The sequence below is a fragment of the Carcharhinus amblyrhynchos genome, chromosome 28 (genome assembly GCF_965287045.1).
Source record: "Carcharhinus amblyrhynchos chromosome 28, sCarAmb.v2.hapA, whole genome shotgun sequence".
Taxonomy (NCBI): Eukaryota; Metazoa; Chordata; class Chondrichthyes; order Carcharhiniformes; family Carcharhinidae; genus Carcharhinus; species Carcharhinus amblyrhynchos.
Genome location: NC_137351.1, coordinates 10,045,534 through 10,072,781, shown reverse-complemented (window position 1 = coordinate 10,072,781; position 27,248 = coordinate 10,045,534). Strand labels below are relative to the sequence as shown.

At 44.6% G+C, this 27,248-nt stretch overlaps 1 protein-coding gene across 3 annotated transcripts in view; it reads right to left on the bottom strand.

The window, feature by feature from the left end:
- The window catches only part of anp32a (acidic (leucine-rich) nuclear phosphoprotein 32 family, member A), a 46,351-nt gene extending 20,664 nt beyond the window's left edge, over window positions 1–25,687 (bottom strand). Inside the window, exon 1 of one of the 3 annotated variants that reach the window (XR_013889585.1) lies at window positions 25,516–25,687. Coding sequence is in view for 2 of the 3 variants with exons in the window: in XM_080214006.1 (XP_080070132.1) it covers window positions 25,516–25,614 (99 nt within the window). In the remaining variant the exon portion in view is untranslated. Of the gene's footprint in view, window positions 1–24,483; window positions 24,665–25,515 lie in introns of those variants that run through there. The other 2 variants (XM_080214006.1, XM_080214007.1) reach the window with 2 other exon arrangements.
- Window positions 25,688–27,248: the final 1,561 nt, after the last annotated feature.

Here is a 27,248-nt window from a genome sequence, read left to right as displayed (position 1 = left end):
GACCCACAGAAATGTGGCTGACTCTTAACTGCCCTCTGACAAACCACTCAGTTCACTGGCAATTAGAGATGGACAACAATTGCTGGCCCAGCCAACAACACCCTCATCCTACAGAAGAGGAAAGGAAAATTTAAGTCCTCACATTCAGAAAGCAAAAGTAGGTGTCCGCCCTGAACTGCGAGATCTGACCCTCACAAGAAGAACATCTGAACTATTTTAATTTCCATTTGAAGTACGGTACTCCAAAGTGCAGCTCATCAACGAATGTACTCCTGAAACTACAGTACTTCGAAATGTCAGGCCAAGGATCAGAGTTGCATTTTTTGAAGGACACTGACACGATGTGCTGTCTTTTCTTTGGTCTTGGAATATTATGGCATGGCCAGCATTTATGGCTCTAGAATCCAACTTAGGTCTAACAGGACAGGGAAAAACACTGCCAGGCTTCCCTTGGGAGATCTCTGGGTGGGACCTGCACGGATGGCCACAATTCAGAGAAAAAGCTTAAAACAGTACAAATAACTTATTTAACTCCAGTAAGCTGAAGAATGTTTACCTTTGCCAAATTTCCTCAAATGGCGTTTGCTCTAAGCATTCCAATTCTTGGCTGTCTGTTGCAAACAAAAGGCACTTTTACCTTTTAATGGGGCAGTTCCCCAATGCGTTTGGTAGTGGAATGTCACATGGGATTCAGTCACATAGACGGGATACTCAGGAAAGGCATGCAAAGATTTCTTTTTAAACTAATTTGTGGGACATGGGTGTCACTGGCTGGCTGGCACATACTGCCCATCCCTCGTTGCCCAAAAGGTAGTTGAGAGTCACCCACATTTCTGTGTCACTGGAGTCACATGTAGGCCAGACCGGGAAAAGGACAGCAGATTTCCTTCCCTAAAGGACATTAGTGAACCAGATGAAAGGAACTGATCCTAGTTCTCTACCCTGTTATGGAGCTAAACACAAATTGCTGTCCAAGGTAGCCAAACCCAAAACCAGCAAAAAAGGCCCAATCTCACTGGGCCAGTGAGGCTGGCATTAGTATCAATAAAGGGATGTAGAAAGTCCCTACCAGGAGTGTACCAAACACTAGGGACGTCATAAGACAGGAAACATTTAAGATACTCTCCAAAAAGATCTTCTTTTGGCTGAATAATCAACAAGGCAGTTCCTTGGCCATGGCTTTGGCATTTTGCCGTATAACAGGCACTTGGGCATCAAGTCAGCATATTTGGATATTTCAATATGGGTGCACACGTATATTCTGCAAATAGAAGTGGGAATCACTTTTCTTACTGAATTCTTGTGTGACATTATCGGCAAAATCCCCAACTTTGTAACCAGCACTAGCAGTTATTATCTGGACAATCCTTTTCCCAATTCTCTTACACAATTCCCTTTTGGATTTGGTATTTGAAGGCACTCTGTCCTGGAAAAATAAAAAGTGGAGCTCAAGAACTCTTTGTAATAGGACAAGCTCAATAGAAATGGTCCTGAAATGACTGAGGAAAAGGAAACTAATCATCATTTCTCAATGGCCCAAAACATTTTACAGCCAAACGTTGAGTGCAGGAAACAGCCACCAATTTGCATACAGCAAGCTTCCCCCAAAAGCAGCAAGGTGATAATGATCAGATAATCGGAGAGTATAACAGATGCTGCTCAAGGAGTGGCCAGGACAGCAGAAATAATGCCTTGCTCCACGAAATATGCCCTAGGACTTTGCACATCTATCCGAGGGAGCAAAACTGGACTTTGGCTTAAAAGCTCATCCAAAACCCAGCATCAACATGGGAGTGCCAGATGTTAGTGGAACGTGACTCCGCAACCTTCCAACTCTTGAGGAGACAGTGCTACCCAGCGGTCTGGCTGGTAACTAGAAGTTGTGTTTTATAAAAGCCTTGAAGAGCTGGAAATCATACAATACTGGACAATGATCGCGATCGAGGTTCAAAACAAAACGTCAAAAGTCCTGAAGCCAGGTACCAGGGCAAGCCAGTCCTGAAGATGATCTCCAGTTTAAAAATCAAAACAGCTGTATTTTAGGTCAGAAATACACATGAACCAACTGAGGCACATATACCAGTAAAGGAGCAAAACAAATACATTATCTTTCTTTGAGAACAATCCAGCAGAATATGATGTGGGAAGTGGCAGTTGAGAAAGAACACGTTGACATGAGCACCAGTCAATTTAATGGAAAGTTATGAAGTAGCAACCCTGAACACAGGGACCATGGAACTCCTCCTGAATGTATAATAAAATGAACATGCCCTTGGCATTCCTATCTTTCGAGGATAAGAACACAGCAAACACTTCCTCAAGCTGCTCCTTCAATGAGCTGAACGTCTCTATAAACTGCTCCTTCCCACCAGATCCTCAAAATCCTTTTCCAGAAGCAATCCCAAGCTCAGGTTTTGAACATTCCCAAGAACTGAGCAACTATGACAAGGATTCACAAATCTCGGTGAAGAAATTTCTTCAATCGTAAGGCTGGGGTTGGTCCGTTAGCCTGATCCCATGACCCCTGACCCTAGGCTCTTCAGCTAGTCGAGATAACTACAGCAGCCTCAAAATTCTACACCTTCCCACAAGGCCCACATATCATTCTTCTCAACTCCAGGGAACGTACACCCATTCTACACAATATTCAGCAAGCTGCCCTGCATCAGAGTTGTAACAAATGCAATTGCTTGGAATGGAATGGAATGAACAAAAACATATTTGGTATACTTCACCTTACTTACACTGCAGCTTCCAAGCAATGCTCGAAACCTAAGATTACGTCGGAATTAACTAATTATGGAGCCTGAGCGCCGCAACGAGAATCCCCAAACTGCAAAGGCACCTCCTGCCTTTAGGACCACTGCAGCTGAAGTTACCTTCTCATCTCCGCTTTCCCCATAACACCAACCTCATTCATACTTCATAACCAACTACAGAGTGCAAACAGACCACTGAGAATAAGAATTAAACCCAGGGTAATTCTAGTTGATCCTGAACAGATCTAGTTATGTTGAAGAATTGTGGAGCCATCGCACAGGACAGCCTGCTGAGCTGCGGCGTGGCTTAGCTTTTTCAAATAAAAACACACTCAGCCAGTAGTCCACCTCCCGTGCATTGTGCTGCATACCTCACAGCGGATGTTTTACTCAGGTTGATGTCAGAGATCCTCCTCCATTGTAGTCCTTCAAGCAGTCTTTTTTCACCAGACTGAAAGCCATGATCTGGTCAAGGTTAAACTGCCGACAATCCTCCGATTGTCATCACTCTACCCTAGTTAAAAATTCCTTCTATTCCGACTGGATCGGCAGCATCAGAATTCCACGCTGAACACACTGCCACTAACCAAAAAAAAACAAAGATTACAACACCGGAACAGGCCCTTCGGCCCTCCAAGCCTGCACAAACCATGCTGCCCGTCTGACTAAAACCCCCTACCCTTCCAAGGATCATTTCCCTTTATTCCCATCCTATTTATGCATGTCAAAACGCCCCTTAAAAGTCACTATCACATCGGTTTCCACTGCCTCCCCCATCAGATCACTTGAAGCAAAAAAGACCACACCGCCAGTTTGTGCTTAGAGGACAACATAGTGGCAGTGGTTAGCACTGCCACCTCGTAGCACCAGGGACCCAGGTTCAATTCCGGCCTTGGGTCACTGTGTGCGGAGTCTACACGTTCTCCCAGTTTCTGTGTGGGCTTCCTCTGGGTGCTCCAATTTCCTCCTGCACTCCAAACATGCAGACATTAAGTGAACTGGCTAAATTGCCCCTTACTGCCCAAACGGTTAGGTACATCAATCCGAACAGGCACCGGAGTGTGGCAACTGGGGGAATTTCATAACAACTTCAACGCAGTGTTAATGCAAACCTTACTTGTGACTAATTAAATAAATAAAAGTGTGTAGACTAGGTGGATTAGCAACGTTGAACAGTCAATGGCCTAAGGGGATAAACATGGTTGTAAGGGTCACCAAATTATTGGTTGCTAAAGGGAATAAAGAGGTCGAGGGTCAACCCGTTGACTTGTGTTATGAACACACTTTCCTTGGCCATCAAATCCTGGTATGGGACTCAAACTTGGAGGTTCTGGCTCAGAGGCAGAGATGCTAACCAGTGCACCACAAGACCTCCTCACACAAAACAGTGAGGAGGCCTTGTGGCACAGTGGGTTAGCATCCCTGCCTCTGAGCCTGAACCTCCAAGTTCAGGACCCACCCCAGGACTTGGATGGCTAAAGAAAGTGCGTTCATACACAAACAAACAAGTTGACTGTCAATCTAAAAATCCTTCCAAACATGCCAACAGCTGACAGTGAGTGTGGAAAAGACTCCTAGTCACCTCACTTCATGCTGAGTAGCACCCCACATGCCATAAGCCCCTGGCAGATTAGTGACCGAGAAGAATCTCGCAAAATCTGCATGGTGCTCCACTAGGTGTAGGAATGGAGAGAGAGAAAAAAATTCAACAGGACAATGAAATGAATTAGATATTTACCTGGCATAATATAACCAATATTCAGAACACCCTGTTCAACAGCTAAGGGTTCAGATTAAAGTCAAAGGGTGTAATGTGGTTGTTTAATCATTCCTATTTGCAATCTGTATGTAGAAATGTGTCACAGTCCAATGTGTGATGAAATGATCAGCAGTGCACACAACCACAGCCCTTTGTAATTGAGGCACCCGCCTCAACATCCAGTTTTGGGAAAATTGGCCGGTTTCCCTCAAAGGACAGTCTATCAGAAAGAGACTAGAGTGAAAGAGATGTCGATCCAAAGCAGACTTTACAAGTTTCCCTTCCATTGGAAGGGAAGGTCACAGAACCAGACCTCAGCAAGAACCATCACCACCTTTGGAAAGGAGAAAGCTGGGAACAATGACATTGCTGCCTTACAACACCAGGGACATGGGTTCCATTCCAGCCTCAGGTGATTGTCTATGTGGAGTTTGCACCTTCTCCCCATGTCTGCATGGGCTTCCTCTGGGTGCTCCCGTTTCCTCCCGCAGTCCAAAGATGTGTGGGTTAAGTTGAATGACCAAGCTAAATTGATCCTAGTGTCAGGGAACTTGAAGGGTAAATACGTGGGGTTACAGAGATATGGCCTGGGAGGGACTGTGGCCAGTGCAGGCTCAATGGGTCAAACGACCTTCTTCTGCACCGTAGGGATTCTATGATTCCCACAGAACCAGCCCTCAACAAGAATGACCATCACTTACGGAAAGGAGAAAGTCGAAACAATTCACACAAATTTCTAACAGGAATTGCACAGAACCTTAAGGGAGGGCCCCGTTTCCATGCTGTATATCACTGACTCTATTGTTAATAACTTCAATTTGACTTACACAGATATTTTCTCCCTAGCAGCACAGCCACTTGTTTTCGGGCGTTCAATACCTCACAGAATTTGTCACCCACGTAGCCGATCGTAGCCTTGGGTCAGGTCATCACTAGGACAGTGAACATTAGTACCAGCCAGCAGAAGAGGCAAAGGACAGTGACTACACCATTCTCAGTCTATCAGCCCGAGGACACACCGAATTTTGGCCCCAAGCTTCTATACCACAATCTCTGCCAAATTCTCTCTCCCCACCCACCTCTTGCAGATATTGGGGCAGCACAGTTAGCATTGCTACTTCATAGTACCAGGGACCCAGGTTCAATTCCAGCCCGGGGCACCGTCTGTGCGCAGCTTGCACATTCTCCCCGTTTCTATGTGGGTTTCTTCTGCGTGCTCCGGTTTCCTCCCAGTCCAAGGATATGCAGGTCAAGTTGATAAACCATGGTAAATTGATCCTAGTGTCAGGGGATTAGCAGGGTAAATATGTGGGGTTATGAGAATAGGACCTGGGTGGGATTGTGGTCGCTGCAGACTCTCCAGACCTAATGGTCTCCTTCTGCATTGCAGGGATTCTATCCTTATCATCATGGTACATTCTTGCAGGGTTCCTAATAACCCAGGGCCACACTAGTTACTAATTATCTTCAGAGTATTCTGAGAGTTGGATGGGTATTCAACTGTGGATGGCATCACAAGCCAAGCCTCATTCAATGCCCACACACCTTTGTCTCCCAACCCTCGAGTTCGAGTGCAGAAGCAGTAACTAATGCCGGCAACACCTTCATTCTTGCCTAATCTATCCCAAGGTTGACGTGACTTTGGGTTGCAAACTGCACCATTGGGGTACCTCTCTTCAAACAAATCTTGTACAATTTCTGCCCCATTTTAATGCAGATCCAGGAGAAATGTTAGCAAAACTTACCATTTTTATGAGCTGGTATCTCAATCATCCACTTTCAGGTCAGATATAGACAAAGAAGAGTTAGAACACAGACCAAGTGGCAACAGCGTCTGATACCCTCTCAGTTATGTATTTAATCTCCACACCTTTCTGGGCTCTACAACCAAAACTTTGATATTCCTCAATTTTTGGCTTCTATACATCGCTGATGATTTGAACCATTCCACAGTTAAAGGCTCAGTCCCTACTTAGGCCCTGAATTCCCCAACTCCCATTGTAAACCTCTAAGTCTCTCTCCCTTAGAGGCTTCTCAACCTTTTGGCTAAGATCAAGTGTCAGATCAAGCCCAAAGTGTCTTATCTTGTTTGTCTCTCATGGGAATCGGAATTGGATTTGGATTCAGTTGGATTTTGAATTTGGAGCAAAGGAATGGGTTTGGGTTTGTCTGGAGCACTGGCTTTGTAACTTTAAGGATTGAGTTTAAAAAAAAAGAGGCTCTTCAATACCTAGTCCTTCCAATACCATCTCACATGGCCTATTGTTTGATCATTTGCATCCCATTTTGATCAGTCAGGACTGGGAATTTGAAAAGGGCTGTTCAGATAGCTCATTGGTGGATAAATCCTAATTAGAAATATAGAAATTAGGTAGAAGGGTAGGCCATTCAGCCCCTCAAACCTGCACCACCATTCAATATGATCACGAAAGATATGCACTTTCAGTATCACACTCCAGCTTTCTTTCCAGACCCCAATCCCTTTAGCCACAAAGGGCTACATTCAGCTCCCCCTGAACGTATCTCAATGAATTGGCCCCAGCAGCTTTGTGTGTTAGAGAATTCCACAGGTTCAAAACCCTCTGAGTGAAGAAGTTCTTCCCCATCTCAGTCCTGAATAGCTCACCCCTTATTCTTAAGCTGTGACTCGTTATGCATTTCCCCAACATCAGGAACATTCTTCCCGCGTCTAGCCTGTCCAGCCCCATCAGCGTTTTCTATGTTTCCGTGAGATCCCCTCTCATTCTTCTAAATTCCAGTGAGTACAAGCCCAGTCACTCTTCATGTCAGTCCTGCCCTTCCAGAAATCAGGAGTGAATCTTTGCTGGATTCCCTCAATAGCAAGAATGTCCTTCCTCAGACCAGCAGACCAAAACGGCACATAATACTCAAGGTGTGGCCTCACCAAGGCCCTGCGTAACTACAGCAACTATAACTACTCCTATACACAAATATAAAGAATATAAAGTATATATTAACACCACTATCTGTTCAGTATGAGCATAAGATGCACAAATAAAGAGCGAGTATTGATTCACGCTGACACATGGCCTCCAAGGCTCCACGTACTAAAATATTCAACGCAATAAAAGCTCTTTTTGTCCTACCACCAGTCCCAAAGTGAATTTCCCACACCAGCAAATCTTGTGGTCAGTGGACAGGATTATCAACTCAAACTGCAAGTTTGGAGCCATTGACCTAAATCTTCTAGAAGGTGGCTAGACAATATCTTTGTGTGGGATCCTACAGGCAGTGGAGAATTCCATTACGCCTGTGAACAGGGATATCAGAAACTCCCAGGAATCTGTTCCAGATCACAGCAATTGGAATTTACAGATGGCTCGAGTACTGTCAAGCCTAGAACTGCTTTCCAGGTTGACAGGCCGACACTGGGAACACTTGCCTTCGTTGCAGTTCTTCACAAATTGAGCATTTCCACGGTAATCACATCTTTCACCAGGTGTGGGCTGAAGTTCTCCATCTTCCTTCAGGGGTGAGCTTTAGCCTCCTACTCAAACCGAGAGGAAAATGAAAACCTTTGCAACCTTTCATACCTCAGGGCTCTCCAAAGTGCTTTTACAGCCAATGAAGTACTTCAGAGATTAGTGTTGTTGTAGTGGAGGAATGGCAGCAGCCATTTGGTGCACAGCAAGCTCCCACAAACAGCAATGAGCCAGTAACCTATTTTTAGGCGTTGGCTGAGGAATCAAGGCTGGATGGAACTACCCACCTCTTCTCCGAGCAGGGCAGTGGGGCTGAGACAGGAAAAGAGACCCCTTTCACATTGTATATTCTGACAGTGCAGCACCTCCTCAGTACAGCACCAGCAATGCCAAACCTTTGAGCCTCACAACCTTTGAGCTCAAGAGACTACCACCAACCTTAAACCAATCACCCTTCCCCTTCCCACACACCTATCCTTTTATCAAAGCAAAATACTGCAGATGCTGGAATCTGAAACGAAAACAAAAAGCACTGGAAAATTTCAGCAGATCTGATAGCATCTCAGAATCTCTACAGTGCAGGAGGCCATTCAGCCCATTGAGTCTGTACTGACCACAACCCCACCCATGCCCTATTCCCATATCCCCTTGACACTAGAGTCAATTTAGCACGGCCAATCAACCTAACCCGCATATCTGCACAGTGACACAGTGGTTAGCACTGCTGCCTCACAGCAGCGGGGACTCAGATTCAATTCCGGCCTCCGGAGTGGGTTAGTTGGATTCCTAAGTTGATCCAAGAGTCAGGGGAATAGTTGGGTAAACATGTGAGGTTACAGGAATAGGGCCAGGGTGGGATTGCGGCTGGTGCAGGCTCAATGGGCTAAATGGCCTCCTTCTGCACTTTAGGGATTCTACGATCTTTGAATTGTGCGGGGAAACCACAGCATCCAGAGGAAACACACGTGAACACGGGGAGAACGTGCAGACTCCACACACACACAGTGACCCAAGGCTGGAACTGAACCCAGGTCCCTGGAGTCATGAAGCAGCAGTGCTAACCACTGTGCCACGAGATAGAGCCAATGTTGAATCAGGTTGACACTGGACTCAAACCGTTGGCTCTATTCTCTCTCCACAGACGCTGTCAGATTTTCCAGCATTTCCTGTTTTTGGACGCATCCTTTCAGGTCTACAGACCCACACCACAAACCTCCCAGATGGGAACCCATCCAGAACATGAAAGGCTGGGATTCAAGTTTGGAAAAAGTGCGTTAACAATTCTACACCACCTCACTGCTGTGAATGGCACTGTAAAATTATGAACAATGAAATCACCAGTTTCCACACATCATTGAAGTGTTCAATATGTAACATGAGAAAGGATAAATAGAAGTTCACACACGAACCGTACTTGAATGATCAACGAAAATGCGCTTCTAGTCTGAAACAAAAACCTCAACAACCTTCAAATCAAAAACGACGGGCATTTCATTTAGCTTCTCGAATTTTTCCCCTGCAGGGGATGATGCCCAGCAATCCCCCTCCACTAGCTCCCTCAAGGAAGCACTGCTTCACTCGCTGGAGATCTTAAAAGCTAGTGCGGATACCACAGCTGCTCAAGCACTGAGTCAAAAGACCACAGCAATCCTGTCTCAACACCGATCGCCCACACACAAACACTTTCACACCGCAGGCCGTGGTCAGAACGGTTACTTCCTCCCAAACCCAGAGCTAATCCCTGGCAAGGCCGGCCAACCCAGGAAGCAAGTTCAGGATCTACCTGCTTTGCAGCACAGTAAACCGTGTGTTATCCAACTCTCTGCTGAGGGCGGCATGGTGACACAGTGGTCAGCACTGCTGCCTCAGAGGTTCAATTCCTGGCCTGGGTCACTGTCTGTGTGGAGTTTGCACATTCTCTCCGTGTCTGTGTAGGTTTCCTCCCGCAGCCCAAACATGTGCAAGTTCGGTGGATTGGCTGTGCTAAAATTGTCCCTTAGTATCAGGGGGTATTAGCTAGTGTAAATGCATGTGGTTATGGGGATAGGGCAGGATTGTGGTCAGTGCAGGTTCAATGAGCCTCCTTCTGCACTGTTAATTCTATGATTCTATGAGTCAAACACTCCCTCCTGTCGAGTCAAACACTTGCTGCTCTCCTATTATGAATGTTATGGTTACCAATCGGAGAAATTACCACATTTTTGGGAGCCATACCTATATACTACATTATATGTTTTAATGTACTGAAGATTAAAAGTGAAAAGAATAACGTTATTTCTTGAGTACTTGCAGATTAGTTCACACAACAATAATGCTGTATTCCATCAGTAAATAACTCTCCATTAACCAGCACCACCCAGTCGCTGTGCATGTAAGATAATAAAGATTTCACTGCATGTGTTGACACAGGATAGGGTTTGGAGGAGGCTCTAACACTGGCACAGACCAGTTGGGACAAATGGCCTGTTTCTGCTAAATTCCGAGTAATTTGTTGGGAGGACCGCATTTCGGACCTGATAAGCCACCAAGATTCAGTTGTCAACAAAGCCACTAAAAAAAAATCTCAAAAGGCACAAAACATGAGCGTGAGAAAAAACTTTGATGGCCTGGATTAATTTATCTGCCAATGCAACGTATTTGAATAGACAGGAGTGTACGGAGAATTCAACAGTTCACTACAAAAGCAATTCTACTGCTTTCAAGACTGCACTAGTCAGCACAGACCGGATAAACGAATGACTTTACAAAACCAATCGACAACAACCCACGCTTAGGTGAAACTTTTGAAACCTCTAAGCCAATACTCAAATGTGGCATTCAATCTTTTCTGCCACATTTACAGATTGCAGATTTTAATTCAGTTCCTTGAAGTTGACTGATGGAGTAATCTGTCTCATATTCAAAAATGATTGAGTGACTGGGAAAACTTCTGAGGCTGTATAAGGCTCTGGTCAGACCCCATTTGGAGTCTTGTGAGCAGTTTTGGTCCCAGTATCTAAGCAAGGATGTGCTGGCTTTGGAAAGGATCTGGACGAGGTTCACAAGAATGATCTCTGGAATGAAGAGCTTGTTGTTCGAAGAGAGGTCAAGGACTCTGGGTTTGTACTCATTGGACTGTAAAGGATATGGGGGGAGGGGGGATCTTATTGAAACTTACAGGATATTGCGAGGCCTGGATAGAATCCATGTGGAGAGGATGTTTCCACTAATAGGAAAAACTAGAACTAGAGGGCACAACCTCAGGCTAAAGGGACAATCCTTTAAAACAGAGATGAGGAAGAATTTCTTCAGCCAAAGATTGGTGAATCTGCAGAACTCTCTGCCGCAGAAGGCTGTGGAGGCCAGGTCATGAGTGTCTTAAGACAGACAATAGATATGTTCTTGATTAATAAGGGAATCAGGGGTTATAGGGAAAAAAAAGGAGAATGGGGATGAGAAAAATATTAGCCATGATTGAATGGCAGAGTAGGCTTGATGGGCCGAGTGGCCTAATTCTTCTATGTCTTATGGTCTAGAATGTTCATATTTTCACGGTTCTGACAGGCTACACAGTTCTGCAAAGTCTGTACTTTCAATGATGATGATGCAGGAAGCTGTTCATTAGCTCCAAGTTACAAACACCCCTTCTTCCACAATCTCCAGAACTCCTCGTTCTGACAATTACACATGGAACGTATCAAGGAAGTGAAATCCAAAATCATTTTGAATCACTTGAATGAAATAAAACAGTGCAGTGTTTGGCAACTTTACATTCAGAGAAAGAGATCCCTCCCTGAAGCCTTCTGACCAGGGAGGAGGCAGCAACGTAGGGGTGAAGATTTGTGGAGTTCAGCATAGTAAATAAATGATCAGAACACCAGCTTCATTGAAACTAATATTCCAGAGGCCATTTTCTCACCGGGTTCGACAATAGAGCCAGTGAGGTTTACAGTGCGGAAACAGGCCCTTCGGTCCAACCTGTCCATGCCGCCCTTTTTGTTTTAGCCACTAAGCTACTCTCAATTGCCTGTGTTTTGCCCATATCCCTCTATACCCACCTTACCCATGTAACAGTCTAAATGCTTTTTAAAGAGACAAAATTGTACCCACCTCTACAACTACCTCTGGCAGTTTGATCCTGACACTCACCACCCTGTCTGTGAAACAACTGCCCCTCTGTTGCCTTTTGTATCTCTCCCTTCTCACCTTAAACATTTGCTGTGTAATTTCAGACTCCCCAACCCAACTTCCTGCTACGTCCCTGGGTTGTGGCACATGTCCAAGACTCCTCAAACATTTTAGAAAAGGACACTTGAATTTGATTTGATTTATTGTCACATCTATTGGGATACAGTGCAAAGTATTGTTTCTTGCACGCAATACAGACAAAACATACCATTCACAGAATCTAGAGTAGAAGGAAAGGAGAAGGTGCAGAATGTAGTGTTACAGTCACAGCTAGGGTGCAGAGCAAGATTAATATATGGTAAGTCCATTCAAAAGTCTGATGGCAGCAGGGAGGAAGTTGTTCCAAGGCAATTGGTACATGACCTCAATGTTATATCTTTTTCCCGACAGAAGGTGGAAGAGGGAATGTTCAGGGTGCATGGGGTCCTGGATTATGCTGGCTGCTTTGCTGAGGCAGCAGGAAGTGTAGACGGAGTCAATGGATGGGAGGCTGGTTTGCATGAGGGACTGGGCTACATTCACAATCCTTTGTAGTTTCTTGTGGTCTTGGTTGGAGCAGGAGCCATACCAAGTTGCGATACATCTGGAAAGGATGCTTTCTATGGTGCATCTGTAAAAGTTGGAGTCAGTCGCAGTGGACATGCCAAATTTCCTTAGCCTCCTGAGATTTTCAACAAATCCGTTTGATCCAGATTAAAGACCTGGCTCCATGCTGAGAACTCTATCAACAGGAGGTTTTTAAACTCAACTACCAATTCGTGGATAGATGGTGACACTTGGAACACAATGGTCCCAGCAAAAGGCCAAAGCAACATCCCTGCTCCACAAGAAATGCAAAGCATTTTTCTCGCTTGACATTCAGGAACATCCTATCCACCCATCACCATTGTGTTTGTAGATCTCAGTGTCAACTTTCTGCTTGATAACACTCCTGTGACATGCCCTGGGATATTTTATTAGATTAAAGATGCAATATAATTGCATGCTGTTCTTGAGGCAGAACATGAACCATTTAAACTACCTTCTCTGACCCACACCCAATATCAACAGCCATTGAAACATTGGGTTTTCTATCCATTATCCTGAATGCCAATTATCTATGTGACAGCAAATGGCGATTTGTCATATCAATGGCAAGTCTAACTAACTCACTTACTGATATTTTGTCGGGGAGGCGATGACCTAGTGGTATTACCGCCAGACTATTAATCCAGAAACTCAGCTAATGCTCTGGGAAACTGGGTTCGAATCCCACCACGGCAGATGGTGGAATTTGAATTCAATTAAAAAAAAATTAAGAATCTACTTATGAAACTATTGTCGGAAAAAGTCAACTGGTTCACTAATGTCCTTTAGGGAAGGAAATCTGCCGTCCTTATCTCATCTGGCCAACATGCAACTCCAGAGCCACAGCAATGTGGCTGATTCTCAACTGTCCTCAGGCAATATATGCTGTAAGAAGTCTCACAACACCAGGTTAAAGTCCAACAGGTTTATTTGGTAGCACGAGCCACAAGCTTTCAGAGCGCTGCTCCTGCATCAGGCGAGTGAGGACTTGTGTTCACAAACAGGGCACAAAGACACAAATTCAATTTACAAAATAATGGTTGGAATGTGAGTCTTTACAGATAATCAAGTCTTAAAAGATACAGACAATGTGAGTGGAGAGAGGATTAAGCACAGGTTAAAGGGATGTATATTGTCTCCAGCCAGGATAGTTATGAGATTTTGCAAGCCCAGGCAAGTCGTGGGGGGTTACAGATAGTGTGAGATAGTTGAGGCTGTCACTACAGATCAATAAATGCTGGCCAACCAGTGACACCCACAGCCTATGAAATGAATAATAAAAATTTCCAACGCTTCAAACATTTTTAGATTTTATCTGCAACCTGGGGTTTGGTCAACTGGGCTGCCCTGCTCGGCAAAAAACAAAGTTAAATAAAAATATACGAATAATGAGTCTAAATTTGTTGCATTGGTATTGGGAGGAGCTTCACTTCTCAGCATTTCAGTTTCAATTAGATTCAAACTACAGGAAGATGTTCTGTTATTCTATCCTATACTCAAAGCTGTGAGCCCATGTCCATAGAAAGTTAATTGAAAACAGTCCATTCTACTCTGCAAGGCAGCCCAATATAGTCACTGGGGGAGAAGAGAAAGTAACTGTACAATCTCCCCGAATGAGAAAAGTAAAACGTAGCAACAAACTCCACAAGACCATAAAATATAGGCGCAGAATTAGGCCATTCGGTCCACTGAGTGTGCTCCACCAATCATCGCTGATAGGTTTCTCAACCCCATCCTCCTGTCTTTTTCCCCAAACCTCCGATTCCATTACCAATCAAGAACTTATCTGTCTTAAATACACTCAATGACCTGACCTCCACAGCCTCGTGTGATGAACTCCAGATTCATCACCCCTCTGGCTGAAGAGGTCCCTCCTCACCTCGGTTCTAAAAGTCCTTCCTAAACGGCTTTCGAAAACCATTAAAAATTAGACAATCTACATTCAGCCCAAAACTTACATTCTCCACTTAAATCTACTGTTAAACCTGAAGATCATAATCATGCCTTCAACTGAACGAACAAGTCTTTCAGCCCCAGTCCTCTCAGGCACAAATGCGCAAAAATTCACCTCTTTACTTTTTCATACATGACAGTGCAACTGGAAAAAAAAAATCACTAAATAAATCCTCCTCAAGCTGCAACAAGCTAAAGCGATCAGGAGCAAAACCTCCCTTGAGCAAGTGGCTCACAGTCCTGATACTGGAGCCTCAAGTTACTTCTTAAGATTTGTTTTTGGATTCATTCTGCAGTGTTTTTTTAAAATCAAAGCAAATACCAAAAAGCACATGCACCTATTTCCACATTCTTAACCATGCAAGATAATCTTCACCCCACACTGGTAGAAAACACCAAAGAGAAGGCCATTCAACCCATCCTGCACTCGCCATCTATTACCTGAGTACTAACTCATGAGGTAAGCGTTCACAATTTCTTCCTAACAACTATTTGCATTTGTATAGCACCTTTAAAAAGGATAAAATGTCCCAAGGGACTTCACAGGAGTATTATAAAATGAAGTGTGGCACCAACCACATAAGGGCCTATCAGGTCAATGACCAAAGCTCTGCCAGAGAGCTAGGTTTCAAACCAGGTCTTAAAAGGAGGAAAGAGGTAGAGAAAGAGAAATGGAGGGGTGTAGGAAGGGTATTCCAAAGTTTAGGGCCTAGATAACTGTTGACACCGGTAGCAATTGTGGAGATAGTGCACAGGGTCAGAATGACAGAGGAGCACAGATACGGGAGGATTGTGATGTTGGATGAGATTAGAGATGGGGAAAAGCAAGGTCACGGAGGGAGCTGAAAACAAGGACTAGAATTTAAAAATCAAGGGGAGGACGGCACGGTGGCCCAGTGGTTAGCACTGCTGCCTCACACCTCAAGCAACCAGGGTCCAATTCTGGCTTCAGGTCACTCTCCCCGTCTTTGTGGGTTTCCCCTAGGTGTTCCGGTTCACTCCCACTGTCCAAAGTTGTGTGAGTTAAGTTGGCCCCTAGTGTGTGGAGATTAGCAGGGTAAATGGGTAGGACTATGGTCAGTGCAGACTTGATGGGTCAAATGGTCTTTCTGCACTGTAGGGATTCTATTGATCACAGTGAAGCCAATATCCCAAGCTTCACCTCATCACATTTCCACAGTAGTTATCATTGCAACCCCTCGATTATTTGATCCGATTCCAAGCAGAAACATACAGGGGAGTCAATTTAGAACAGAGTTGAGGAGGAACTTTTCTCCCAGAAGGTCGTGAATCTTAAGTATTCTCTGCCCACTGAAGCAGTAGAGGCTACCTTGTTAAATGTGTTTAAGTCACGGGTAGATAGATTTTTAGCCAATAAGGGAATTAAGGGTTATGGGGAGCAGGCGGGTAAGTGGAACTGAGCCACTATCAGATCAGCCATAATCTTATTGAATGGTGGAGCAGGCACGAGGGGCTAGATGGCCTACTCCTGCTCCTATTTCTTATGTTCTTATACCCAGGTCAAAATTCCACGACGCCCGGCATAACAATGCAAGGAATCATACCCCATTATGTGCGAGATGCCAATAAATGTATAAGTTAACAGTCTGGCCACAAGTGAATGACTCCGAACAACAATAGCAGATTCAGGACATAAATCATTTAATTCATCGAAGGGGGCAATTCAACTATAAAGTCGGAGATTACAGCCAGTTTCTACCCAAGGGCTGTCAAGAAAACCAAGAGTCCATACAATAAAATTCCCTCCTCACTACCTTCAGATGAACTGTACATTGTTCAGCACGGAGGGAAACAGGGGAAGCTATGGCCTAGTGATATCATCACTGGATTATTAATCCAGAAAGTCAGCTCATGTTCTGGAGACCCGGGTTCGAATCCAGCCACCACAGATGGTGAAATCTGAATTCAATAAAAAAAAATCTGGAATTGAGAATCTACTGATGACCATGAAACCATTGTCGGAAAAACCCATCTGGTTCACTAATGTCCTTTAGGGAAGGAAATTTGGCTGCCATCCTTACCTGTCTGATCTACATGGACTCCAGAGCCACAGCATTGTGGTGGACTCTCAACTGCCCTCATGCAACTAGGAATAAGGAATAAATGCAGGCCAGCCAGCGATGCCCATGTCCCACGAATGAATAATAAAAAAACTTTCAATTCTCGATAAAGACCTCCCATTTAAGAAGAAGATGAGGAGGAAGAAACCTTTTCTCTCAAAAGGGTCTTGAGTCTTCGGAACTCTTTCCCAGGGAGAAACGGAGGCAGGGTCACTGAACGTTTCTAAAGGCAGAGATAGATAGATTCTTGACTAACACGGGAATCAACGGCTGAGGTAGATGGAACATGGAGTTCAGCCCACAATTACATCAGTTATGATCTTGAATGACTGGCAGAGCGGGCTCGAGGGACCAAACTTCCTACTCATTACTTACACGTGTACATGCAAAGACAGTGCTCAATGAAAACCTGCAGGTTCCAATGTTCCTTTTCCGATCTCAGCGAGTCAATGCCAATTTTCAAACTTGCTTATTACTAACCCAGTCTGGGGTAAAAATGAAACATCTTGCTCATGTTACAAGATATAAGCAGCTCTTTTCCTCATCTTTACCATGCTATGCCCAACATGAAGATTGCTCATTCCCCATCCCCCTGTGCTCACTGACCTACATTATCACCCACACAAACAATGTCTTGAATTAAAAGTCACATCCTTGTTTTCAAACCTCCCCATGTCCCCCTCTCCTCCACAACCCTCCTCTGCACTCACTTCAAGCCCTAACCCTTCAGCCTCCTCTTATTTGAACTGCTCCACCACTGCTGGTCGTACCTTCAGCTGCCGAGGCTCCAAGCTCTGGAATTCTGAGCGACACAGTGGTTAGTACAGCACCAGAGACCCCGGTTCAATTCCCAGCTTGGGTCACCATCTGTGTGGAGTTTGCACGTTCTCCCTTTGTCTGCATGGGTTTCCTCCCAGTGCTCTGGGTCGTCCCCCCCTCCCCCAACAGATGTGGAGATGCCAGCATTGGACTGGAGTAAACACAGCAAGAAGTCTGACAACAGTCCAAAGATGTGCAGGTTTGAAGGCGAGAAGGAAGAAATTTTTCCCTCTCAAAAGGGTCTCAAGATTTTGGAGCTTTTTCCTAGAGGGGTGGAGGCAGGGGCGTTGAGTATTCAGCTATGCTAAATTGCCACTTATTGTCGGGGGGACTATCAGGGTTACGAGGTTAGAGCCTGGGTGGATTGTTGTTGGCGCAGGCTCGATGGGCCGAATGGCCTCTTACCGTAGCGATTCTACACTTCCCTCCTTAAACCTCTCCACTTTTCTCTTCGAAGACACTCCACAAAACCTACCGCTCTGACGAAGCCGCCTCCAATCTGACCTAATATTTCCTTTTGCAGCTGGGCATTATATATCATGAAAACATTCCCACGAGACACCTTGGGATGTTGCTTCGATAATTTACATGTATATATAAAAAAAAAATCGCCATGTAAATGCAAGTTGTTGTGCAATGCTGACAACAGGTTCCGAAAACTGACAGTGCTGCATTCCTCAGTCCTGGCAGAACACAAGCATAAAAGCTGCTTCACAGTTATGAGAATCTGATTGTTTTTTTTTAAAATACAAAAAAAATTGAACAATTCCGAGTGGCTGAGCATCAGAACCATGTTGTCGACTACAACGTCAGAGTTCGCAGGCCAGCAGAATGGTCTTTGCCACCAAATCAAAAAAAAAGCAGGTAACTTATGAATTCAAGAACACCAAGTCCCTACGCGCTGACGTGGAGTTCAAATTAAGGCCATCCGGCTAGCGTTACAACAACAACTTGCACCTGAACATAGCACCTTTAACACAATGACACAGTCCCAGCCACTTCAGAGCAGTGTTGCCAAAATCTGATTTCACACAGCGTCATATACATAACTTGCTACCAAACTGAGTCATTGCAATGAATCGCATTAATGAGCTTAAGGAAATGCCAGACCGGTGGCTGGGAGAGAAACGAGCAGAAGAATATGCCAATGGGGAGAAAATGCTGGAAAATCTCAGCAGGTCTAGCAGCATCTGGAAGGAGAGAAAAAGAGCTGACGTTTCGAGTCCAGATGACCCTTTGTCAAAGTGCCAACGGGGTTAGATGAAGTGAGATGGCAAAAGTCTGTGCAAAAGCATAATCAAAGAGGTGGGCTGAATGGCTGTAAATTCTGTATTACGGTGTGTCCTCTGACGCTTGTCCAGACACACAAATCATTAAATCGGCAGTGTGGCACGGAAACTGGCAATGACGCACTGGTTATCGGGAGAACTCTTGGAGTTGGGGTTAAGGCAGGTGGTTGAGAAAGTTTTACTTGTAGCCAGTCTCATTGTGCCAAATCTGACCGCAATGGACGTTAACAACTGGTGCCCAAAGTGAAAAATGTTCCATTCCCAAGCATTGTCAAACCATCCAAATATTCTGCTACATTACCTCATTTCATTAATACATAGATTGCAGTCCGGTCATGTTTGCTACTCAGAACAGACTGCAATACAGCGTGACCTCCTCAGCTAAAACATCCAAGTATTTTACTGCCCAGCTGGACTAAAGAAAAACCTAATCAGAAGTGCACTATTATCAGCATTGTCACCCCCTGCACTGCTCCAATTGGGATGGTGCGTGTATAGGCAAATCCTTCATCTTTCAACCAGTCACAAAATTCTACAAGACCCAATCGTGCCAAGTTTTGTTTTACACCAGTCTAAACATCCAGATGCAAACAATCTCACAGTGCAAGTCAACACCGCACACGATACACTAGGCAGACTATAACTAATGAATATATTACATACAAATGGTCTATTAGACAGTGCAATGAAGACAAACAGCCATTGTTTAAGGGGCTATGCTGAGGGGCAAGCTTCAATGGGCCCAATGGCTTGATCCACGCCACCGCCCCCCTCCATCCCAAAGAAATATTCCCAAAAATTTGCAAGGATTAAAATGTGTAATTCCAGATGTTGTTACATTCAATGCATTGCAGATTGATTTCTTAGACATATATGTGGTTCTTATAGAATCCCTACAGTGCGGAAGAGGCCATTTGGCCCATCTAGTCTGCACCGACTCTATTTTATCCACCCAGGTTCTCTCCCTGTAATCCCACACATTTACCATGGCTAATCTCATCTAACTTTAAGTTTGTGTCACAAGCAGACTTACACTACAATGAAGTTATTGTGACAATTCCCTAGTCGCCACACTCCAGCGCCTGTTTGGATTTGTGCATTCTCCCCTTGTCTGCATGGGTTTCCTCCCACACTCCAAAAATGGGCACGTTAGGTGGATTGGCCATGCTAAATTCTCTCAGTGCATCTGAGCAGACATCGGAGTGTGACGACTAGGGGATTTTCACAGTAACTTCATTGCAGTGTTGATGTAAGCCTACTTGTGACACTAAAGTTAAAGTCAGATGGGATTAGCCATGGTGGAATTACAGGGATAGGGCCAGGGAGGTGACCGGGATGGGTAAAACAGAGTCGGTGCAGACCCAAATGGCCTGTTCTGCACTGTAGGGGTTCTATGAGAACCTACCCACATACCAGTCTAAGAAATCAACCTGCAACGCACTGAATAAAGCAACACCTGGGTCATTTCAGGTCCGATATTGCAACCAAGTCACCGAGCCTCATTATCAACAAAACACTCAGCTGGAAGCAAAATGTGTAAATAATGACTGGATGACACAGATAATCACCTGTCAGGTCTCCGAGTCTGAACGCATCCTCAAGAGTGTTATCCCACAGCTCAGAAACTCACCATCAACCCCACTGATGCCCATTACCCTCGAGAAGTTACAAACTCCATCCATTAGGCAAAAAAGTAGAGAGAGATAAAGCTTTAACCCTTTAACTGCTTATAGTAAACTTGCTGAATACAGTGCACTCAAAAAATTAATAAACTTATATTGCCACTGCGTGGAGTTTGCACATTCTCCCAGTGTCCGTGGGTTTCTTTCGGGTTCTCCGGTTTCCTCCCACAGTCCGAAGATGTGCGGATTAGGATGACTGGGGGTGTGTGTGTGTGCGTGCATGCGCGTGCACACGTGGTGTTAGCCAGGGTAAATACATGGGGTTACAAGGGATAGGGCTTAGGTGAGATTGTTGTTGGTACAGACTTGATGGGCTGAATGGCCTCATGCACTGTAGGGATGCTATGATTAACCTTGGTATTTAAAAATCCGTGGTCAAAAGGCATGGGTGCCAAAAGCAAAACAATTTCCAAATCAATATGGTTATAATATGGAACAGTATATTTGACTGCCATCGATTGTTTGGAGTTACTTCCACCGTTCCAGTCGTAGGCAACTTCACTCTTCTTTCAACTCTTACACCCAAAGCAATGCCTCCTGAAACTTGTCTTTTCTCTAGAGATGTTGACTGATTTAGCTGTGCATGCACAGCCAATCGCAGAAACCCTACTGTGAGGAAGGAGGCCATTCGGCCCACCGAGTCTGCACCAACAACAATCCCATCCAGGAGCTATCCCCATAACCCCACTAAACTCTAGTCTACACATCCTGGGACACTGAGGGGCAATTTAGCATGGCCAATGCACCTAACCCACATATCTTTGGAATGTGGGAGAAAATCTGAGCACCCAGAGAAAACCCAGAGACACAAGGAGAACTTGCAAACTCCACACCGAGTGACCCGAGGCCAGGAATCTAACCCAGGTCCCTGGAGCTGTGAGGCAGCAATGCTAACCACCATGCCACCCCAAGCCAGCATTTTCTGTTTGCCCCTAAATCTATCATTAGAAAATGGATTCTTCACATTCCCCACAGCACCCATTAGCAACAGTTATTTGCACTGATGTGGCTATACTGAGTGTCACCACCCGGGGCCACACTGAATGACCCAGGACAAATCACCAACAGTTAAGCCACCACAAACCAACTACATGCAAAAACTCACATTAACAAGCAAAGTGCACCCAAGTCAGACTAGCAACGGAAACAATACAATAAAATGCTAAGTTTACAAACACTAATTTAGACAAGAGTAGAGTTGTACAACCCTGCAGAGTGTCAAATTGCAGGCTGTACTTAATATATTTTTTTTTAAAAAAAGAGACAGGCACAATGGCATCAGAACATCACCACTAAATTACAGTACTAATGGATAATTGCTTTGTGGTAACCTGGGATTAAAACTTGGAACTCCAAAGACACATGCCACAAACTCAGGAGGAGATACTGCACAGTGCCTTTGTGTGATCATGCCTCACGTGTTGGGAGTCTCAGCCCCTTGTCCCTGGGCTCAAATCGTGCAGGAATCATACAAATTCGTAGAAAGGACACCAAACTCACCCACACTACCCGTTACCAATCCCCCCCCACGGCCACCACCCCGAACACAACCCATCAGACAGGCACGGATAGCAAAACAAGACTTGATTTGCAGAGATATTCACATTGCAGTGAGGGAAAAAAAAATCTTGTGGGGAGGATTGAATATTAAAAATCATAGAACGAATGGTTGGAATAGAGAAGGCAGAACCGGTTGGTGGTGGCAAGAATGAGCCGAGGACTCCCCCCTTCCCCTCCCCAGCAGTTGAGGGAAGGAAGGAGGGACCCTGGTGACCTTGCTTGGCCGGCTGCTCCTGATGGAACGCTGAATGTTGCCGCTGCGAAGTTGCAGAGTTCCAAATTGGAACGTTGGGACACGGACAATTTGTTACATCGCATTCCACACACTCGCTACATTGCCACATGGCAACAACACGGGGGGCAACTTTACCTGGGCTGCTGCTCGCAATGGTTTGGTCACAGCTTGCTTCCCGTCCCCCCCAAAAACCCGCCTCACCTCCAGCTCCCTCTGCTCTCAAAAATCAACCAGAGCTTTGCAATACAATTTCTTTCCCCATCCCTTTTTATTATTTTAAAAAAATAACTCCTGGGGTGAAAAAAAAACAAAAAAAAGAGTTGATGCCCATCTTCTCCCAACACCCAAGAATCATCTGGAGGTGGGGAATAAAAAGGCTGATGGGCTCGATTTCCCCAATGACGTAACCTTACTGTATTTTCGTCCTTGCATTTTTTTTCCTCCCTGTGTTGTTTTCTCTCTCTTTCTCCTGTTACCTTTTCCCCAGCTCCCCTCTCCCTCCAGGGCCCTTCCGCACACTGCCGCCCCCCCCCTCCTCTTTTCATAAGAAATTAAAAAATAGAAAGCCCTTCAAGAGCCGCGGCACTTTTTTTTTCATATTCTTCATTGCTATTTCCCAAGCCCTTAGTAAAATGGCGCCCGTCCCACTTCTGCTGGTTCGGATCCTGCCAGCGCGGTACAAAGTTCCAAAGTTAGCCCCAAATTTCCGAAAGGCAAGTGTGTCGCCCGGACCGAAGCAGATTTTTCCTTTTCGTCCCCTTTTTCCTCCCCCCCGCTCCTCCTCCCCTTGCTAAATTAACACTTGCACTTCTCCGTCCCTTCCCTCCCCCCCACCACACACAAACACAAGATCTGTGCTTTAAATCTCTTCAATATCAACAAAATAAAACACCGCTTAAACTGCAAACTCAACTCAAACCCACCTTCCCCCCACCCCCCCCCCAACACTTCTCCCTTATTTTGGGTGATACTGTACCTTACAAAATCATCAACTGAGCTAACTCATCACCTCCCCCCCACTTCCCTCCATCCCTCCTATTGTAAACCTGCTGTGCTCTCCGCCACCATCAAAATATTTTAGGAATCGGTCTATTTTCTTGTTTTGTTTTTTTTAAAAAAATGCAATATTTCAGCTAGCCCCACGGGAAGAAATTGTAACACTTCGAAACACGACCGCCAATTTAAATGCCCCACTCTCTTTGGAGATTTAAAAACAGCGAGTTCAAAAAAAAACCCAAGATCCCAAATTTTAAAAAAGTACGCGATAAAAAAAAAACAAGTTTTGTCCCAGTCGAGGCTACTGGAGTTTATAATCTGTCGGGAGGAGGGCGAAATCTGCAGCCCTCCCCCCCCCAGCTTTAAAAATCTGCGTCTCCAGTGCATTTTAAACATATTTACACTCTCCCAAAATGATCCACACTCGGCTCTCGTGCGCGCCTAATGCAGGGATTCATGTCAAACAGCAACTATTTTTGTCCCACAAGGTCTCTGGTTTATTCTAAAAGATTTTATCTCTTCCCCCCCCCCCCCCTCCAACCACACATACACACAAAGTTAAAAAGAATTGGAAGCTTCAAAAGCCTCTGGGAGGAGGAGGAGGGGGGTCTAAAAAAAACAACTATAGGGGTTGACCTCAGCCACTTCGTCCTGTTAACCTCGGATTCCTTGTTCATTATTGGAGTACTTAGTAATTTAGAAAAATATTCGAGAATGGGCGCGTTCATGATTGTGAAGTTGCAAAAATGGCTCCCCCATTCTCCCCTGATCACCGCTTGGAATATCTCGTATCTTTAATGACTTTAAGTTCTGTGCACACGTTTTACCAACTTCAAAACGTTCCACTTTTAAAAATAAAATGTTTAAAAGTTTGCCCCAGCAACGTTAAGCAATCAGTTTCAGAGAGACACTCTCTCTCTCTCGCGCAAAAACTCTTGGTGCATGTAAAATCCAACTGAGGTTACAGACCTTGATGATACATTTAAAAAAAAATCAACAATTACAGGCACAAACAGGGAGAAAATATTTTTTGCACCACATTCCTGGGAAAGCAGGTAAGGGGAATTGCACAATTTATAAACACACAAGACCCCCCCCGCAAACTATTTTTCCCTCCTTAAGCAAAAAAGAGATTTAAATAAAGTCCAGAAGTTTTTTTTAAAAAAATCTTACATCTGAAGGCGTCCTATTTCGTAGCTCTAAGTGAATTCTTTTCTTCATATCCATCGTTGCCACCAAGGCTGATTTATACAGTATGAAGACAAACGCTCACTGTGGTCACTAAATTGCTGTTTCACACAGGGGGAGAGAGAGATCTCTCTGCTTGTAATACAAGCTAACGCCACTACACCGCCCAGCCAACCCAACTTGATAACTAACTCCAGGCAAGGGCGGGGACAAGGCTCCATTGATGGACAAGCCGGCTCGCCAACACCGTCCTCCCAGCTCAAAGCCCTCGCCAATAACCAGAGAGCGAGAAGGGGGTCGGGGCGGGAGCTGGGAGCTGTTAAGTTGGGTTGCAGCTAAAGGATTTTTCAATGCATTTTGAAATAATGGTCCCTTTGCAGCCCCGAGCACAGACATGGTGGCAAATGGCGTATTTTAATATTTGGATACAACAATTTTATAAGGGGGGAGTTTCATTCCACTAAATTTGCATTTTTTTAAAAAAGCGATACTCAGACCAACTTTAAACAAAAACAACAGTAAAGCGCAACATATATATATATATATAAATACTGGGGCGTTGCAACTTAACAATCCACCCAGATAAGTTCCTCACTGTGGAAGTTTAGTTTTGCATTGTAGATTAAATTGAGAAACACACGGGATTGAATGAACATTTTAAAGGTTGATAACAAACACTTATTCCCCCCCCCCGAAAAAAGCAAGCTTCATAGTAATAAAGTCCTTAACGTTTTTATCTGGATTTCTTTTTTTAAAAAGGGGGAAGAAATACAACACCCAAGACTTGGCGTTGTTTATTATTTATAATTTTTTTTAAAACTGGCAAAAACTAATTCAGCCCTCGAATCAAATCGACATCAATTTTACATTAAATGCAAGTCATCGAAATAACAGCAGCACAAGCACCCAAGCAACAGTCGCTTCTTACTGTACACAACAAAATGGTAGGGCATTGTCATGTCATGAGGCACACAAGTCAACGTCCTTCTTCATTTAGCATGCAAAAAATTTAATTACCTTATTGTCCCAATCATTGTGAGAAATAAGTAACTTGTTTTTTAAAGTGCAAGTTTCAAAATGATCAAATGCGGTTTTTTTTGCAAACTTTTTATACATATACACAGGAGCAAATGAAAGTGCTATAAATTTTAATGTGCGCCACACGCAATTTTTAACTAACAAGTCCACAGAGGGAGAGAGAGCAAAGGGGGAAAAATTAGCAACAACTCCACTGGGGAAGGGACCCAGAAGTGAGTGACAGGCGGATGGGCCAATTGGAGAAGCGGGTAGCTGATTGACACACGAGCAGACTAATGAGGCAGCCGCCCCGGCCTGATTGACACCTGATTAACCAACCAGGTGAACGTCCAGCCATGATTGACAGCAGCTGCCAGCCAATCACTGAGACCAGGTGGGGCGTGCCCGCGCGCAGCCACCGCTTGGAATCCGGCGGCAGCAAATGTAACAAAAAAATACAGCCCGGGGGTCACGTGCGCGCCCGGGCGCCATCTTCCTCGCAATAGATACACACACATTATATATAAAACATTAAAAATTGCAAAATCCACAACGCCAAACCTTTCCACTTTCGATGCAAACGATGAAATGCAGCGAGGGCTTTTACCTACTGCCCACGGGCGCTCTGTGCCGAGCTCCGGCGAGAGGCACGGCAAACAAACGCAGAAGCAGCAACTACGCAACAGTTTTCTCTGCTGCAACGCGACATGGCCGTCTTTGCAAACGTGCATTTGGGGTTTTTTTTCTCGCCCCATGCAATCATTAGGACTTGCAAATAACAGCGTCCTCTTGTCGAGCTTTACAACTGGAATTTGCAGCGAATCCACCCACCCTCTATTTCTAAAACAAATGCCTCTTTTTTTTGGTTGCAGCGAATTTTTGGTTTAAATTCCTTTAGCGCGGATCACCTCGGTGTGTATGTTTTTTTCGGCTGCTGGGGTGTGTCACCAGGCGGGCCCCACTCGACCGAAGGATTTTTTTCTCTCTCTCTGGCTTGTTTTGTCAGCGACTGCGTGCATCGTGTGCGCAAATGATGGGGTTTAAGCTATTCTTTAAACCTGTCTGTACAATGCTCTGAATTCGTATTGCGCTCTCTCTCTCTCTCTGTCCCCATCCCAGCCAACCATTAACCGCTCCCACCAGCTCCCTTTTGCAGAGCTTACATCTTCCCATTTGTATAAATTTTAATCCACATTCAAAAGAATAACATTGCATGATTTGTAGAAAATCCATCTTCTTGCAAACTATATTAACCCAGCATTATTTTGTGCCACGGGAGTTTATTTTCCGGTTGATTCCAATTCAAATCACATTTTTTTAATATGTAAAAAATAACGATGCTTAAAATACGTCGGCAATCTCACACCCACTCGTATTGGGGGTGAATCTGCACATTAGTTAATGTGTTAGAGACGCTTTAGGTTGTTGTACGCCATAAATCTTAACGTCTTGGAGAAGCGCAGGTGACATAACTAGTTCAAAAATTCAAATAATATGAATCTCTCGCCATTTATCTCAGCTGAATAAAGGAAAATGTAAAAGTAAGGCTTTCCAAACAAGGGATAAAGGAACCCAATTTTTAACATGCAACCTTTAAACAAAAATTGGTTCCCTAAAAGACACAGCAGTCAAGAATCGCTCCTTTAAGTTGAAAAATGGGATTTGTTTTTAATACACGTCATTCATGGCTATGGCTACTGGAAAATGGGATTACAATAGACAGGTGCTTGATG